The sequence below is a fragment of the Bufo bufo genome, chromosome 3 (assembly GCF_905171765.1).
Source record: "Bufo bufo chromosome 3, aBufBuf1.1, whole genome shotgun sequence".
Taxonomy (NCBI): domain Eukaryota; kingdom Metazoa; phylum Chordata; class Amphibia; order Anura; family Bufonidae; genus Bufo; species Bufo bufo.
Genome location: NC_053391.1, coordinates 304,073,179 through 304,092,756, shown reverse-complemented (window position 1 = coordinate 304,092,756; position 19,578 = coordinate 304,073,179). Strand labels below are relative to the sequence as shown.

The window sequence follows — 19,578 nt, the reverse complement described above, 5'->3', positions numbered from 1 at the left end:
CTATGACTATGTATATAGAGATAGCTGTCAGTCACTGACTGAAGACAAGGAGTTGGTCCTATCAGTGACTGACAGCCTACCCTCTATGACTGTGTATACAGAGATAACTGTCAGTCACTGACTGAAGTCAAGGATTCGGTCCTATCAGTGATTGACAGCCTTCTCTCTATGACTGTGTACACAGAGATAGCTGTCAGTCACTGACTGAAGACAAGGAGGCAGTCCTATCAGTCATTGACAGCCTTCCCTCTATGACTGTGTATACAGAGATAGCTGTCAGTCACTGACTGGAGACAAGGAGACGGTCCTATCAGTGACTAACAGCCTTCCCTCTATGACTGTGTATACAGAGATAGCTGTCAGTCACTGACTGAAGACAAGGAGGAGGTCCTATCAGTGATTGACAGCCTTCCCTCTATGACTGTGTATACAGAGATAGCTGTCAGTCACTGACTGAAGACAAGGAGACGGCCCTATCAGTGATTGACAGCCTTCCCTCTATGACTGTGTATACAGAGATAGCTGTCAGTCACTGACTGGAGACAAGGAGACGGTCCTATCAGTGACTGACAGCCTTCCCTCTATGACTGTGTACACAGAGATAGCTGTCAACCACTGACTGAAGACAAGGAGACGGTCCTATCAGTGATTGACAGCCTTCCCTCTATGACTGTGTATACAGAGATAGCTGTCAGTCACTGACTGGAGACAAGGAGACGGTCCTATCAGTGACTGACAGCCTTCCCTCTATGACTGTGTATACACAGATAGCTGTCAGTCACTGACTGGAGACAAGGAGACGGTCCTATCAGTGATTGACAGCCTTCCCTCTATGACTGTGTATACAGAGATAGCTGTCAGTCACTGACTGAAGACAAGGAGTCGGTCCTATCAGTGACTGACAGCCTTCCCTCTATGACTGTGTATACAGAGATAGCTGTCAGTCACTGACTGAAGACAAGGAGACGGTCCTATCAGTGATGACAGCCTTCCCTCTATGACTGTGTATATAGAGATAGCTGTCAGTCACTGACTGAAGTCAAGGAGTTGGTCCTATCAGTGACTAACAGCCTTCCCTCTATGACTGTGTATACAGAGATAGCTGTCAGTCACTGACTGAAGACAAGGAGACGGTCCTATCAGTGATTGACAGCCTTCCCTCTATGACTGTGTATACAGAGATAGCTGTCAGTCACTGACTGAGGACAAGGAGACGGTCCTATCAGTGACTGACAGCCTTCCCTCTATGACTGTGTATACAGAGATAGCTGTCAGTCACTGACTGAAGACAAGGAGACGGCCCTATCAGTCACTGACAGCCTGCCCTCTATGGCTGTGTATACAGAGATAGCTGTCAGTCACTGACTGAAGACAAAGAGGAGGTCCTATCAGTGACTGACAGCCTTCGCTCTATGACTGTGTATACAGAGATAGCTGTCAGTCACTGACTGAAGACAAGGACACGGTCCTATCAGTCATTGACAGCCTTCCCTCTATGACTGTGTATACAGACATACCTGTCAATCACTTATAGGACCTCCTCCTTGACTTCAAAGCCCAGAATGAACCTAAATTGAAATGATTAAAAGAGTTAGGCCTCTTGCACACGAACGTGTGTGCCCCATGGCCGTGCCGAACACTGACCGTGTGGCAGCGGCAGCAGATTGCAGACCCATTTACTTTAATGGGTCTGCGATCCGCCCGTTTCCTCAAAAAGATAGGACATGTTCTATCTTTTTGCGGAACGGAAGTACGGGACCAAACGCCACAGAAGCACTCTGTAGTGCTTCCGTACGGTTCAGTTCTTCCGTTCCACATCTCCATTGAAGTGAATGGGTCTGCATCCGTGATGCGGAATGCCCACGGAACGGCGCCGTGCATGTGCGGTCCGCAGCACGGGACACCTACGGTCGTGTGCAATAGGTCTTAAGCCTCATTCACACGTCAGTGTTCCGTCAGTTATTTCCATCAGTGATTTTGAGCCGAAACCTGATGCGACTAAACAGAACAGAAGCAGATCTTTCCTTTATACCTTATGTTTGTGGAGGCTCCAATCCTGGTTTTTGCTCACAATCACTGGTGGAAATCACTGACCAAAACACTGACGTGTGAATAAGGCCTCATGCACACGACCGTTGTGTGTTTTACAGTCCGCAAATTGTGGATCTGCAAAACACAGATGGCGTCCGTGTGCGTTCTGCAATTTGCGGAACGGCACGGACAGCCATTGATATAACTGCCTATTCTTGTCCGCAAAACGGAATGGAGCAATGGATGTGGACACCACACGGAGTGCTTTCCGCATCTTTTGCGACCCCATTGAAGTGAATGGGTCCGCATCCAAGCCACAAAAACTGCGGCTCGGATGCGGACCAAAACAACGGTCGTGTGCATGAGGTCTAAGGCTTCTGAATCTTTGCCCACAAACCTATATATTAATCTGCTGAGCGCCTCCTGATCTATAACATGCTTCCTTCAGATCAGACACAATGTTCAATATGACAGGATCATTCCCAGACGGTGGACTGCCATATTTTGTTATAGTGCTGCTGTTGTGTTTGTGGAGCTCCTCTTATGTTTAGGACAATTTATACTGTCCAGTGTTCTCTGCCGCTGGCCCCTGTTTTGACTATAAGTTTCCTGGCAATATTCTGATGAGGTAATTGACTGAACCCATGATGACACCAGAGTTCCCCCTCACTAGAACCTAGCCTATTCTCAGATGAAGTGGGTGGCACTACATTGACTAGCAGACCCACAACTCATGTCCTAGACATGCCTGGGGGGTGGGACTTCCTCCAAGATTATGCTCCCCAACAACAAAAAATGGCTGGCCCTATACTTACTGTTTTTTATGTGTATATATTATCTCATACGCACGCATTTTTTTAAATTGACCATGTTTTTAACAAACTAAGGTAAGTTAAGGCCTCTTTCACACTTGCGTTGTCCGGATCCGGCGTGTACTCTACTTGCCGGAATTACACCCCGGATCCGTCTTCAAAATGCTTTCAGTGTTACTATGGCACCCAGGACGCTATTAAAGTCCTGGTTGCCATAGTAGGAGCGGGGAGCGGGGGAGCAGTATACTTACAGTCCGTGCGGCACCCGGGGCGCTCCAGAATGACGTCAAAGCGCCCCATGCGCATGGATGACGTGATCCATGCGATCACATGATCCATGCGCTTGGGGAGCCCTGACGTCACTCTGGAGCGCCCCGGGAGCCGCACGGACGGTAAGTACACTGCTCCCCCGCTCCCCACTACACTTTACCATGGCAAACAGGACTTTAGCGTCCCGGCAGCCATGGTAACCATTCAGAAAAAGCTAAATGTCGGGTCCGGCAATGCGCCGAAACGACGTTTAGCTTAAGGCCGGATCCAGATCAATGCCTTTCAATGGGCATTAATTCCGGATCCGGCCTTGCGGCAAGTCTTCAGGATTTTTGGCCGGAGCAAAAAGCGCAGCATGCTGCAGTATTTTCTCCGGCCAAAAAACGTTCCGTTCCGGAACTGAAGACATCCTGATGCATCCTGAACGGATTTCTCTCCATTCAGAATGCATTAGGATAAAACTGATCAGGATTCTTCCGGCATAGAGCCCCGACACTCTATGCCGGAAGAAAAGAACGCAGGTGTGAAAGAGCCCTTACAAACTACTTCATAAGCCTTTTAGGTAGTGCAGACTGTTATACCGGGCTTTCACCACAAGATGGCGCATTGCCTGAGGAACACCTGCCAGTCTCTGCTGTCACAGCCCAGCTAAGCTAGCAGTGCGGCTAATAAGCTTAGCCTGGCTGGCTGTCACACACAGAGCTGTCACTGGGGCTGACAATGCGGAAGATATGCAGCCGGCAAGTCAGGAAGTGTTACCTGAGCACACAGCAACAACTAGCAGGCTGACTGGCGTGGGATGTGCCTGGGAATATTCTGATCCTTATTATGATCCATCCCTTTACCAGGAGTAAGTGATGGCTGTGAAGTGCAATGAGGACTGGATGGGTGCCCTGCCAGTATGCCTAAGTACTATGCCACTGGCCAACTTGGCTATACCAGGTATTTTCCTTTTATTATGCAAATAACTGTAATGGAATAGAGAAACTGTTATATTATTGTCATAGTCATTACCAATTCTGTGGAATATGTTCTCCTGGCATCACTGTATGTAGCTTTCTTACACTGGCTACCCCCACTGCCTGGCACATATACAGAAATTCATGGGGGTTCACAGGACTGTGATTTACATGAAGAAGATTGTAGCTGGTATTCCAGTAATAGCTGTCATTAGTAGGAAACGCTGTGCGTGGTCATGGCGGTTTTACTGCAGTGAAAAGAACTGCAATGGTAGTAAAGGAGGACAAGTCCCTATTTCTCTGTGTGTTTGTAGCTTTTCTCTGTCGTCTTCAGCTAGAATCAAAGACGTGTGAGGTTTCCTGTGGTGTATTCAGTAGGAAACCATTCTAGGAACATTTCCTAGACCAGTTTCTTGGAAAGGAAAAGCAGCTCTCCCAGTATGAAGGGTTATTGTCATCTAGACATTTTGGGATATCCACCTCTGGGACCGGAGCTTTTCTCCATAATGGGACCCCTATCACAGTTTCATTTTATGTTCTTCTGATCCATCTTAGAACAAACGGATCCTGTAAAAAAATACAAAAAATACTTTTTTTTATCTATCCAAAAGTAACGGAAATGGCTCAAACGAATGCTAAATGTGCATCATGGATGCTCAGGATCCGTTTTTTTTTTTACAGAATCAGTTTTTTCACCTGACGGATCAGAAGAACAGAAAAGTAACGGTGATGTGAACTCTCCCTAAGGGCTCATTCACATGACCGTATGAATGGGTCTGCATCCGTTCCACAATTTTGCGGAACGGGTTTCAACCCATTCATTTGCTAAAGATGCGGACAGCACACTGTGTGTTGTCCGCATCCGTTGTTCCGTTCTGCGGCCCCACAAAAATATAGAGCATGACAAGAATAGGCATTTCTGTAATGGGCCGCCCGTTCTGTAAATTGCGGAAGGCACACAGACGGTATCCGTGTTTGCAGTCCGCAAAACACGTTGCGGTCGTCTGAATGCGCCCTAATATGTATGCAGATATGGAGCAGCCCAGAGGTATAGCAGGTAGTATACATTCCTAATGCTTTATACGGGTGCTTATCCTTCACCCCTCTCCCGGAACACTGTGGGAATTGTTTGAGAAGCACCTGCAGTAGTACACCACGTCTACCTATGCTCTTCCAAAGAGTTCCACATACTCCAAGGTCTTTGGTTCCACCTGAATCAGCATCTGGGAATTAGGATAAAATTCAACAAATGGTCCTACTTACTTTATAAGTCATTAAAACATAAAATGGGCTCTTTGTTTCCTCCTGACCGATTTCACTATTCCAGCTTCATCAAGGCAGCTCACTATGACATGGAGTGTTCATAAGGTCCCAGGCTGTCATAGCAACCGATCAGAGCCCCGCAATTTCACCCTGCAGGGGTCCGATTGGAGGACGGGGAAGCCGTCTAACCCCTCAAATGCCGCAGTGGCTATTTACAGCGTCATCTGAGGTGTTAGGGTGATCCCCGATCCTGTTCACGGCTGTATTATACAGTCGGCAGCAGTGGCGTATGGAGCGAGATCAGCTCGTGAGCCTGCTCCATACAACCCTTTAACGGGTACGTCATGGGGGGTTAAGGGGCCACTTCCTAACCTCCATCTTTTCTTGGAGACTGCTGTTGTACTGCTGTGTGTCTCTAAAGTGGCAGTCCCACAGGAACGTTTTAGGCAATAATAAAGGTTATCTCTTTAAAGGTAACCAAATAAAAATCTTCTATAATTAAATGAAATATTTCTCTTTTACAGACCTTGTAATACATCCTCTTTAATGTAGATGGCTGGAACAGTTACTGCATACCATCTGTGTATTTTGAGAAACAAGAGCTTACACTTTATATACAATCTTTCTCATGAATTTTGGGTCACTTTTTTGTTCAAGCCATGTCCAGGAACATTGGCTGCTGTCCGATGGGCCCCTTAAATTCTCAGGAATATTGACAACAGTGGTCACAGAAGCATTAAGATCTTTGAGGATAGTCTTGTAGCCATTAAATTGACATACTGTACTTAGCCATTGCCTAATTTTGAACTTCCTTACACACCATGTTATTACTTTTTTGTCAAGGCTGTGTACACGTTGCATATGAGCCCTACGGCCATATCCATGGTCAGGCTGGCATACATCAGTATACCTTTTCTTTTTTCAACATTGTGGCCGGTGCAAGATATATGCAACTGTACGGCTGTATGGAGGAATAGACAAAAGGCTGAGACGCGGTGTGTATGGTGTGCATGTGAGTGATGACCTTTCTCCGAGATTACAGAAGATTGTGATACCAAGTCCACCAGAAGTCTCACTGCAAAGCAATTGTGTCTTATCCTTTCTAGAAGGTACCAATATTGATATCAAGCCCATTTTAGAATGTTTTTTTAGAATGATCAAGAATTCAGCTCTTTTCACAGCTTTTTTGCTTTGTTCCCTTGCAGTCTAATCACACAAATACATGAAGGACAAAATATGTCTTAATCCTAACATTTTTCAGCAATAACAGGCAACTGCAGAGTCAAAGCACTTTTTCAATTTCTGATTGATAGGGATGAGACTCTGAATACCACCGTCAATCAGCTGTTTTCAGAGGCTGCATGGCCATGTTCCATGGCCTGTGACGTCATGTTCATCGGTCACATAGCCTTTCTGCAGAAGTGTCATATTCAAGTAAATGGCATTGACCTCCAATAACAAGCACAGCTAATATACAATGTACAGCGTGGGCTTGGTATAGTATGAAGAGGCTGTAGTACTCATCTGAGTGATGCGGCCTCTTGAAACAGCTAAGTGTTGGGAATTGGAACTCACTGATCAGATTTTGATAATTTATCCTCAGGATAGGTCATCAATATTTAAAGCAGTTGTCCGGGTTCAGAGCTAAACCTCGACATAACCCCTTCTTCACCCATGCCCCTTTGAGAGGAGCATCGGAGAATTTCATGCTCGAGTGCTCTCCCTTGCCCTGTGCTGAGTCGCGCAGGGCAAGGGCTTTTTCAGCAGATCCGATGACGTACTGGGTATCAGAATGCCAGGCGGAGATTTCCACCTAGCAGTGAGCCTTGTGATGTCACTGGCACTATTGGGCAGTCTTTAGCGCTGCCCTAGCCTGTAAAACAGCCTAGTGCATCTCTAAAGCCCGCCCATTTCTGCCAGTGACATCACCGGGGACATTGCTAGGTGGAAGCCTCCGCCTAGCAGTGTAAAAATATAAACAAAACAGCCTGAGTCCTGCGCAATGCAGCGCAGGGCAATGGAGAGCATCAGAGCATCAATGTGTCATTCTGGGTCAGACCTTTTAATGCTGTTGGACCAGTAGAAAGTCAGATGGATTTCCAAACATCTCAATGCTCTAAATATAATGTGTTACATGGGAACACATCTAATATTACTCACAATGTGCATGGTCGAACACCAGGCATTTGTGGCTGGATTTGTTAAAGAGGATTGTCTAAGAAGTTAATCCATTAATTATAGGATTAACTGTAGATTGTTAATGACCTGAATCCAAGGACCTTGCTGGAACCTACTGTTTGCTTTTCTTCTATGATGTGTCAGTAGTATTTAACAAATTAATCTTTTTATATCATATGAAAGCTTATGCATATTTCTTGCTCTTTATTATTGTTCGGCAGCAGAAATTATGTGAGGTTTACTTCCATTGTGTGAATTAAAGGGACTGTCTCACTTCAGCAAATGGCATTTATCATGTAGAGAAGTTAATACAAGGCACTTACTAACATATATTTAAATCATCCATATTGTTTCCTTTGCTTGCTTGATTCATTTTTCCATGGTTACGACCACCCTGCAATCCAACAGTGGTGGTCGTGCTTGCATACTGTAGGAAAAAGCTCCAACCTGTGGGCACTCCCATAATACCGGCAGGCATTTTCCTATAGTACGCAAGCACGATCACCACTGCTGAATATAATGTGATAGAAAAATGAATGAAGCCAAGGAGGCAATATGGACAACCACAATCCATTAGTAAGTGCCTTGTATTAACTTTCTCTACATGATAAATGCCATTTGCTGACGTGAGATAGCCTATAATGGGAACTCCCTCAATGCAAATTGAAGGCTTTATTTTTCATAAGGTTGCTGCTAATATTTGATCCATACAAAAGCACAGAGTACACAATCCTAATAATAGAGATATATCACACACTATTGCTAGTGCCATGATAACACTGCATATTTATAAGTACAATGTGCCATTCTTACTGTCTGAGGAATATATAATAAGGTGCTCTGGAATTGTACGTTTCCATACCAACTGATGATGGCACAAAGCAGCATGTTCCCTGTCCAGTATAGGAGAACATATGTTTAGTACCATCATAAATGCAAACATTGATGAGTTAATTTTGAGCATCTGGGGGCAATATAAGATGAAAGACATACTTTAAACAAAATGACACTGTGATATGGTACTGAAAACATCCATTTCTGCAGCTAGTTTTCTATCTAGAGCATGAATAAAAGAAAACATCTTCCTTTATGAAAATTATTACAATACTTTACATTATAAAATGTTATACATTATAAACAGTTGCTGAATTTAACCCTGGGGTGGCCATGTAATGTATGGATATTCGATTGTGAGCAGCTCTGGGCATGGGGACTGAAATGAGTGATTTTGTACAGCTCATGCTTAAAGGCTATATACACCTTTGGTGGGAATTTTTTTTTATTATTGTACTCATTTTGAGCTAAAAATCATCAATTTTTGATTTTTTTTTCAAATATTGAGACATTTTTCCTGCACAACTGTAAATTTCTCTAGTAACTGGTTCTGAATTTTCTCTAGGAAATTTTCTGAAATTCTATGAACACGGGGCTGACACAGTTGCCTTCAGCTGCCATGCGCACATGTCAGCCAGTTTCATTGGTACAAATATGCTGACAGATGCCCTTTAATCCTATGGTAGGTGTGTATTATATCTACCCACCAAATATAGACTCCAGAATAGATATATACTTCGGACCACACCATAGAATACATGCCCCTGAATAAATATGTACCCAGAAATAGATGCAGACCTCAGAGTAGACGCCAGAAAAGGCACATGAAAATAACTGCAGACCCCCTAAATAAATACAGATCTCTAACCAGGACCGCAGAGTATATAAAAAAAGCTATATATATATATATATATATATATATATACAGTACAGACCAAAAGTTTGGACACACCTTCTCATTCAAAGAGTTTTCCTTATTTTCATGACTATGAAGGCATCAAAACTATGAATTAACACATGTGGAATTATATACATAACAAACAAGTGTGAAACAACTGAAAATATGTCATATTCTAGGTTCTTCAAAGTAGCTACCTTTTGCTTTGATTACTGTTTTGCACACTCTTGGCATTCTCTTGATGAGCTTCAAGAGGTAGTCCCCTGAAATGGTCTTCCAACAGCCTTGAACGAGTTCCCAGAGATGCTTAGCACTTGTTGGCCCTTAGCATTTTTCGGCTGACTGACTGACCTTCATTTCTTATATATATATATATATATATATATATATACAGTACAGACCAAACGTTTGGACACACCTTCTCATTCAAAGAGTTTTCTTTATTTTCATGACTATGAAAATTGTAGATTCACACTGAAGGCATCAAAACTATGAATTAACACATGTGGAATTATATACATAACAAACAAGTGTGAAACAACTGAAAATATGTCATATTCTAGGTTCTTCAAAGTAGCCACCTTTTGCTTTGATTACTTCTTTGCACACTCTTGGCATTCTCTTGATGAGCTTCAAGAGGTAGTCCCCTGAAATGGTTTTCACTTCACAGGTGTGCCCTGTCAGGTTTAATAAGTGGGATTTCTTGCCTTATAAATGGGGTTGGGACCATCAGTGGCGTTGAGGAGAAGTCAGGTGGATACACAGCTGATAGTCCTACTGAATAGACTGTTAGAATTTGTATTATGGCAAGAAAAAAGCAGCTAAGTAAAGAAAAACGAGTGGCCATCATTACTTTAAGAAATGAAGGTCAGTCAGTCAGCCGAAAAATTGGGAAAACTTTGAAAGTAAGGGCTATTTGACCATGAAGGAGAGTGATGGGGTGCTGCGCCAGATGACCTGGCCTCCACAGTCACCGGACCTGAACCCAATCGAGATGGTTTGGGGTGAGCTGGACCACAGAGTGAAGGCAAAAGGGCCAACAAGTGCTAAGCATCTCTGGGAACTCCTTCAAGACTGTTGGAAGACCATTTCAGGGGACTACCTCTTGAAGCTCATCAAGAGAATGCCAAGAGTGTGCAAAGCAGTAATCAAAGCAAAAGGTGGCTACTTTGAAGAACCTAGAATATGACATATTTTCAGTTGTTTCACACTTGTTTGTTATGTATATAATTCCACATGTGTTAATTCATAGTTTTGATGCCTTCATAGTCATGAAAATAAAGAAAACTCTTTGAATGAGAAGGTGTGTCCAAACTTTTGGTCTGTACTGTATATATATATATAAAATATACCCCAAAGTCCTTAAATAAACATACGGTAATGTAATATCACCCCCCTACCCCCAAAATATCCAGACTCCTGAACAAAAACAGATCCCTGAATAAATGCAGACCCCTAAAATATAGAGTTGAGCGGACACCTGGATGTTTGGGTTCCGCCGAACTTCACAAAAAAGTTCGAGTTCGGGACCCGAACTTGACCCCGAACCCGAACCCCATTGAAGTCAATGGGGACCCGAACTTTTGAGCACTAAAATGGCTCTAAAAAAGTAACGGCAAGGGGTAGAGGGCTGCAAATGGCAGCAAAATGTGGTTAAGAGCATGGCAAGTGCTCTGCAAACAAATGTAGATAGGGAAATGACTTAAAATAAAATACATAAAAAAAATAAAAAAAATCTTGATCTAGGAGGAGGAGGTTGAGGAGGAGGTTGAGGAGGCGGTAGATGTGGCGGTGTAGGTGGAAGCGGCGGTGGAGGAGGTAGCCAACACTGGTTTTTGGTTTTGTTTTTTATTTTATTTTATTTTTTTTGTTTAAATTTGGGTAGACCCCAAAACATTGGGAAATATAACCTGTGATAACCCCCTCCAGTCGTGCTAAACAAACGTTCAGACAATACACTGGCCAGCACCTCCAAGGTGTAAAGGGCAAGCTCAGGCCATGTGCCCAATTTGGAGACCCAGAAGTTGAAGGGGGCAGACCCATCAGTCAGTACGTGTAGGCGTGTGCACACATACTGCTCCACCATGTCGCACTTCCCCTTGATGTCCACGATCCAATTGGATATCTTCTCTATCAACTTTCGATGTTCTTTTCTGCGCCTACCATGTTGATCACGGGTAACGGTAAATCAGGGTTCCACGCTGGAGAGGGAGCATGAGAAAGAGATACCACATCCAAGGGAGGTTAATGGCTGAAATGGATGGAGCGGAAATGTGGGACAAGTTGTTAAAGCGGAAGGATCGAATGAAAGGAGGTGGCACGCGTCAATTAAAGACGAATTTTAGAAATTTAAGTCCCTGTCACCTATGCAGAGCAGGGGTTTTTCATCGGCAAAACTGTGATCATGTCACCCACCAATTGAACAGATAATTTTACAAAAATTAGGTCCCTGTCACCTATGCAGAGCAGGGGTTTGTATACGGCAAAATTGGTATAATGTCACCTGAGACGATTTTTAGAAATTTAGGTCCCTGTCCCATATGCACAGACGCTTTTGCACCCTGCTCCCTCTTTTGCTGTGCTGGTGCTTCTGTGCGACCACCGCCTCTTCCTCCGAACGAGACAGGTCACTCGCAAGACCTTGATTCCATGTGGGGTCTAGTATCTCCTCATCCTCCACATCATCTTCCACACACTTTTTACCCCTGCCTTCCTTGTCAGTATGCACACTGCAGAAAGCCACAGCAGTTGGCACCTGTGTTTTGTCACCATCCGAGACGTGCTGCGGTGGTCTTCCAATGTCCTCATCCTGAAACATAAGTGGTTGGTCATCGGTGCACTCAATCTCTTCCACTTCTGGGGCAGGGCTATGTGGATGGCCCTGGAAAACCCTGCTAACAGAGTCATCAAAAAGCAGAAGAGATTGCTGCATGACTTGGGGCTCATACTGCTTGGCTGATTTGCAAGGGGGTGAGGTGAAAGACTAATGGGCATGGGCTGCAGGTGCCAACTCTGATCTTTTTAGCAGGAGACCGGGTGGGAGACAATGTGAAGGAACTGGAGGCACTGTCTGCCACCCAATCTACTATCGCCTGTACTTGTTTTGGCCTCACCATTCATAGAGCCCCATTCGGCCCTACCAAATAACGCTGAAGGTTCTGTCGCCTACTCGCACCTGAGGAAGGTGTTTCACTTGTGCGTGTAGCTGGCACAGATCGACCACGTCCTCCCCCTGCAACAGGAGCTCCACCAGCAGCACCACGACCGGGGCCACGTCCCTTATTTGATGCTCTCCTCATTCTTTGCTTTCACCAACCAAACTAACAGAGGGTTTATGTCAGGCGACAATGTAACCGCCAACAGTCAACAATTAGGTTCACTGAGGGTAAGGCAGTGCCGGTGTCATAAAGAGGAAAAATTTCTTGAGGTCACACAACAGTTTGACAGGCGAATTTTATACAATTAATTCACGGTCACAAAATTTTTTAATTTGTCAACCAACAATGTAACTGCAGTATTGACTGGTTGTATTTGACAGTGACAAATGCAGCAAAGGCCCCAAATGTAGTGTCTTGCACAAAATGGGTGTTTTTTTAACACCAGAATATAACAGCAGTATTTAACACTTGTATTGGACTGTCAGAAATGCACCAAAGGCCGCAAATGTATTATCTTGCCCAAAATGGGTGTTTTTTTTAATACCAGAATATAACAGCAGTATCTAACACTTGCATTGGACTGCCAGAAATGCAGCAAAGGCCGCAAATTTATTATTATATAATGGGTGTTTTTTTAAACCCAGTATATAATTTCAGTATTTAAAGCTTGTATTTCACTGTGACAAATGCAGCAAAGGCCCCAGATGTAGTGTCTTGCAAAAAATGGGTGTTTTTTTAAACCCAGAATATAACTGCAGTATTTAAAGTTTGTATTTGACTGTCACAAATTCAGCAAAGGACCCAAAATGTATTATCTTGCAAAAAATGGGTATTTTTTTAGACCCAGTATATAATTGCAGTATTTAAAGCTTGTATTGCACTGTGACAAATGCAGCAAAGGCCCCAGATGTAGGGTCTTGCAAAAAAAAAATGGGTGTTTTTTTAAACACTGAATATAACTGCAGTATTTAAACCTTGTATTGGACTGTCACAAATGCACATATGCTGTGCTGGCGCACTGAACTTGCACAAAAGGGCCGCTGACGCCCACCTAACTAACAGACGGATAAAAGTTATTTTTCTGTGCCACTGGGCTCAGGGCAGGGTAAAAAAATGGTGCACTGCACCCACAAAACAAAATCGCTGTGGATCGCTGAGTTAGCAAGCACTTCTGATAACAGATTCTGTCCTATTCTCTCCCTCACAGCAGCAGCATCCTATCCCTACACTAGTGACAGCAGAGTGACGTGCAGCGCTACGTGACTCCAGCTTATATAGAAGCTGGGTCACATGCTGCACTGGCCAATCACAGTCATGCCATTAGTAGGCATGGCTGTGACGGCTTCTAAGGGCACATGAGTTAAACGCTTGTTGATTGGCTGCTCTGCAGCCTTTCAAAAAGCGCCATTAACTCGCCGAACACCAAACTCAAACCCGAACTTGAACTGAAAAGTTCGGGTTCAGGTCCAGGGTCCGAAAATCTTAAAGTTTGGTAGGAACCCGAACTTTACAGTTCGGGTTCGCTCAACCCTACTAAAATACTGTAACTATAGGGCCCATATCCCTGAATGAATACAGAACCCACATCAGATCTGAAAATAAATACAGACCTCCCCAAAAAATTTAAAACCCTCTAAATACAAACGACATACCCCGTAAATAAATTCAGACCAGACCCCTAAGTAAATACATACCCCAAAACAGACTCCCTAAATGAAACACAACCCCGGAGAGAGCAGCTCACACTCTCCTCTCCTGTTGAGTTTTACAGCTATATTTACTGGCTTCCATCACAGATAAAGGGTGCCGATTTATAGTCCTGCCATTGTTTTTCCCTTGACATTTGACAATTGTTGCTAATTTATAATGAAAAAGTATTTAATATATAGCATACAGTATAAGAAAACATTATAGGATACATGCGTGTCACAGAATGTTGACTTCTGAAAGCTTTGTACCTTGCATCACCAGCAGCAATGGCAGATAATCTTAAGGACCCCTGAAAAGATTAGCCTTCAGTTTTCTGCTAATCACCACTTGACGCCAGATGAGATCCTGGTTTACTTTAAAGCATATGGACAATCTACGTAACATGTAGATCCATGGCTGATGATGTCTAATTTGTACTTTAGTTGAATGATTACAGTCTCACTTAATCCACGGTATGACATCAGATATTTGTATAGCTGATAAACACAAGCTGCCAGTGTCATTCAGATGTATGTAAATGTTCTGTAGGTTATTAACACTGTAGAAATGTGATAAAGTAGCGATGCCTGATGGTTTTAGGCTTGATTCCCATATGTGTGATACAGATCCAGCTGTTCCAGCAACCCTGTGCTGATGAAATTCTGTCCGGCCCCATTCACTATACTATACAAGTGCATAGGAACGAGCCTTCCCATTGACGTCGGCCCCATTCACTATACTATACAAGTGCATAGGAACGAGCCTTCCCATTGACGTCAGCCCCATTCACTATACTATACAAGTGTGTAGGAACAAGCCTTCCCATTGACGTCCGGCCGAATTCACTATACTATACAAGTGTATAGGAACAAGCCTTCCCATTTACGTCCGGCCCCATTCACTATACTATACAAGTGTATAGGAACGAGCCTTCCCTTGACGTCCGGCCCCATTCACTATACTATACAAGTGTATAGGAACGAGCCTTCCCTTGACGTCCGGCCCCATTCGCTATACTATACAAGTGTGTAGGAACGAGCCTTCCCATTGACGTCCGGCCGAATTCACTATACTATACAAGTGTATAGGAACGAGCCGTCCCATTGATGTCCAGCCCCATTCGCTATACTATACAAGTGTATAGGAACGAGCCATCCCATTGATGTCCGGCTACATTCACTATACTATACAAGTGTATAGGAACAAGCCATTCTATTGAAGTGAATAGGACGGCTTGTAATTACACCTGTTCACCACTGCAATGTCGATGGCAAGCAGGTAAACAGCTGCACTGGCACGGCGCGTGCCTTCTCTTCTAACAGCTGATCGTGGAAGTGCCGGGTGTCAGACCCCCCGCCGATCTGATATTGATGACCTATCCGGAGGTCCACTTGTCTTTCTACTTGAAGTTCTACAAGGAGTAGAGCTCTATATAAATGAGAGAGCTCCCCTGACCAAAACAATAGATTCTTTACAATTAGAAAACATTAACCAGCAGAGTTGAACTGTCCCACCAGAATACCAGAGAATCCTTAATCTCTGATGCAATTGTCTGCCAGGTCCAGCAGTGACTATTTATTTGATTCAATACCTATTCCTATTCAATACCTTAATGATATAGGGATTGAGGATAATTTCCTCTGGTGGGCCCATGGAACTCCAGTCCGACATTACTCATTGTCTGGTTTTCTTATACAAGGGCTACCACTGTTGGTGGGGGTGCTGGGATCCCCACTAATCAAATATCGACTCCCGGAAAACCCCTTAAATGGCATATGTTATTCCAAATCAAGTATAGAAACACAATATGGAACCATTAAAAATAAGGAAAAAAGATAGAAAATTCCCAATCCCAATAATTTTATTACTCCTTCTCTGAATTTTATGACATTCTGAATTCTTTGAAATGAAATTTACTAATGATAAACAATTTCTATATCAAGCTGATTCCAACTTTATTGGAGAGAGCGGTAAACAGATCAGCTCCTGGAGCCTTGTCATAGAACTTTTTTTTAATTATTTTTATAAATTTCGTAAATTTCCAATAGTATTGTTATCCAGACTGTATGTTGGCCATGTCATTGAACTGATTTGTCTTTCCTGAAGACAGCAATCCTTGCTCTGTAACTAGACGCCTTATCCTCCTGAAAAATGACTTCACCATCACCACCTTTTTTTTTTCATGATAAATGAATGAGAAGTGTCCAAATTTCTACGTTCACCTAGGCCAAGATCAGCACCGTTTGACACTCCAACTGCTGTGTAACTACAACTCCCAGCATGCACACTTTCTTGTCTGTTGTAACTCTCATAGAAGTGATTCTGGCAGTTGTAGTTCCAGCTGGAGTGCCAGAGGTTGCTGATCCCCGACCTAGGCATTGACTGATTGTCATCTGCTCTGGTTATTCACCTGACTTACTGTAAATAACATGCAGACCATATTATGATTGAATGGGGGAGTGCGATTGTTTTATTAAGGCAAAACAATATGTTTCAAGGACAGCACCAATGTCCCAAATCTTTGGAAGCGTCACGGTCACCAGCGGTGAGACTCCTTCCCGCTGTAAATAGTAAACATAAGAATAAAGATAAAACGTGACCAGCGTCTTCCTTCGTGCAAGATTTATTTTCCACCAACACAGCAGACAGGCAACGTTTCGACTTCACTCACATAAGCCTTTCTCAAGCCATGAGGCTTGAGAAAGGCTTATGTGAAGCCGAAACGTTGCCTGTCTGCTGTGTTGGTGGAAAATAAATCTTGCACGAAGGAAGACGCTGGTCACGTTTTATCTTTATTCTTATGTTTTATTAAGGCAGTCAATATGTTTGCCCGCCGAGAAAAAAAGTCCCAGCAATGCAGATTCATCAATGACCCCAATGACTACTTGCCTTTGTAGCCTTGTTTTCTTCTTTTAGGTGTTAGTGCTGGATTATTTTTATTTTTTATCTGTAAATCTCATATGATTCAGCCAATTTCTTACAAATATTGGAGGGCATTTATCAAAACTTTTACGCCGCTATTGTGACATAAAAAAAAAAAAATTATATGGTGTGCACCATATTTATGGCATAATTTTCCACGAGGTAGGGCTTCTTCCACACACAGGATTTATTATAACTTGAGTCAGAAACTGGTGTAAGTTATAGCTCAAGTCTACGTCAGCTCCAGGCTGGTGTACACTTGAGTTTCTGGCTCATGTAATGCCAGAGATGCCACTACTTTATTAAGAGGCATTTGCTTCTTAATAAATTAGGAGACTCTTACTCCGGCACAGGAGGATGAAGACTGGCGTATGGGAACACTAGCCTTGATAAATCTCCCCAATTGAATCCTTGTTTGGTTGTGCATTTTTTTTATTTTCATGGCATATTGCTTTGACTTCTTTATCATTATGCTTTAACATCCTTCTTGGTCCACCCGCATGTTTTACTTTTATAACTTTCCAATTTTGTCTATACATGTGCTAAATTCTATGGGAACAACCAACCTCTTTTGTCACATGGGTTTGATTTCTATTGTGAAGAAATTCCACAATCCTTTACATTATTTCAACTGACAGCTTTGTCTGTAAGAACTCTGTAAGTAAGCTTTGTCTGTAAGGTCCTAACTACAGACTCATTTTCATAGGTATGACAGGAACCTCTGACCAATAGCTGCACGATTTTGAAGGTAATTCCAAGTTTTATCCATGAAATCATGCACCCATTTTCCACTGCAGGTTGGTGGAGTTTTGTCCATACCTTTACCCTTGTGCCAGTATTTGAACAAAGTGATTTCATAGTTTTTCCTTAACATTTAGTGATTCCATAATTTTTTCCGCTTCCTGTTCTGGGAACACATATGCCATTATTCAGAGCCTGAATGTTCAGCTATTGACATTGTTTTGTGCCATGTCTGTGATTTTTTTTGCATTTGCTACAAAGTAAAAAAGCTTGGCAAACGTCCTCTAAGTGTGGTGTTTCTATACATTTTGCCAGGGCTGTACATTCTCAGTAACTGTCATTCACAAAAATCCCAGACTACCCCTCTTCTCTGAAGTCCCTCTACCAGTTCATAGTGAGTCCATAGCAGATGCTATGCCAGCTATCCTGTAGCTATGCCCTTGATTTAATGGTCTTCTAAAATGTAATCAAGTCTATCCATGGCTGAGTGTCTTAGGTTAGGTTATGCTAAATGACTTTTGTGTTATTTTTTTCCCCTCAGTGTGAACTTTAATATGATCTATTCTATTTCAGGATCACATGATTCATTCAGCTATTGGGTTGATGAAAAATCTCCCGTTGGACCGGACCAGGCAACATCAATTAAACGATTGGCAAAAATCTCATTGGTAAAAAAACTTATGAAGAAATGGTCTGTTACCCAAAATTTAACTTTCAAGGAACAATTGGAGTCAGGTATTCGCTATTTTGACCTACGTGTATCCTCGAAGCCAGAGGAGGCTGAAATAGAGATCTATTTCATACATGGCTTATATGGAATTAAAGTATGGGATGGACTGGCAGAAATTAACACTTTTCTAACAAATCACAGCACTGAGGTTGTTTTGTTGGACTTTAACCACTTCTATGCAATGGAACATGAACATCATTTGTATCTTGTGAATATGCTGCGCGAGTTGTTTGGCAGAAAACTTTGTACAGCTGATTGTGTGGAAAACATTACATTACAATACCTGTGGGAAAAGAAGTATCAGGTAGGCAAATATGTCAGTTACCATCAATGAAATTAAACAATAAAACAAAAATTATCACATGACCTCAGAAACTGATAGACAATGCTGGGAGGGTGGGTTGGAATGAATAGGTATATTGTCAAATCTGGGTTTATGGAATTTGCAGAACCTGACAGTGTTTTGTAGTACTGAACAATATTTACCATTTGTGAAAACCCAAAACCTAAAATGTTGTGTATACTTTATAAATACACAATAGAACATCTGTCTGTTAACTTGTTAATTTGATAACAACCATCATTTTACTTTTACTTATATGATAGACCATTATTAAAAATAGTAGTTGATACGCCATTGTGTCAAACCTCCATTGTATATTAATAAACAATATCATACCCTCTAATATTATGAAAATGAAGTTATACTCCCACAGCACATTAACTTGCATGCTACTCTAGTATTACAGTGGCGGCCTATGACTGCCGCTTCTTCACTCACTGGTCCTGGGTCTTGGCTTCCTGGTGGCACAGACCCACCTCATGCTCACCTCTTCCCTGTAAGCCCGGCCACTGGCCTTGCTGTGTCTTTCGTGCAGCATGATTGCTGGGTTGGCCTCTCCTCCTGTGCCCCTTAGGGAGTGTAAGCTTCCTCCAGGTCCTAAACGGTCTGCATGTACACCCTACTCTGCTCCAGCCTATGGTTGCCTACCTTGGGGTACTTAAGGCACTTTCCCTGGTTGGTAGAGTGCCTGAGTAATAGGTTTTTCTAGCATGCTAGTATTCTGCAAAGGTGTCAGTTCTGTTGTCTGCC

General features: G+C 42.9%; 1 protein-coding gene across 1 annotated transcript in view; it reads left to right on the top strand.

Annotated features, from left to right (window-relative positions):
- Window positions 1-3,853: 3,853 nt before the first annotated feature.
- The window catches only part of LOC120993374 (PI-PLC X domain-containing protein 2-like), a 30,554-nt gene continuing 14,829 nt past the window's right edge, over window positions 3,854-19,578 (top strand). The window contains exons 1-2 of the mRNA XM_040421886.1: window positions 3,854-4,055; window positions 18,329-18,789. Coding sequence (XP_040277820.1) covers window positions 3,971-4,055; window positions 18,329-18,789 — 546 coding nt within the window. The 5' untranslated portion in view covers window positions 3,854-3,970. The remainder of the gene's footprint in view (window positions 4,056-18,328; window positions 18,790-19,578) is intronic.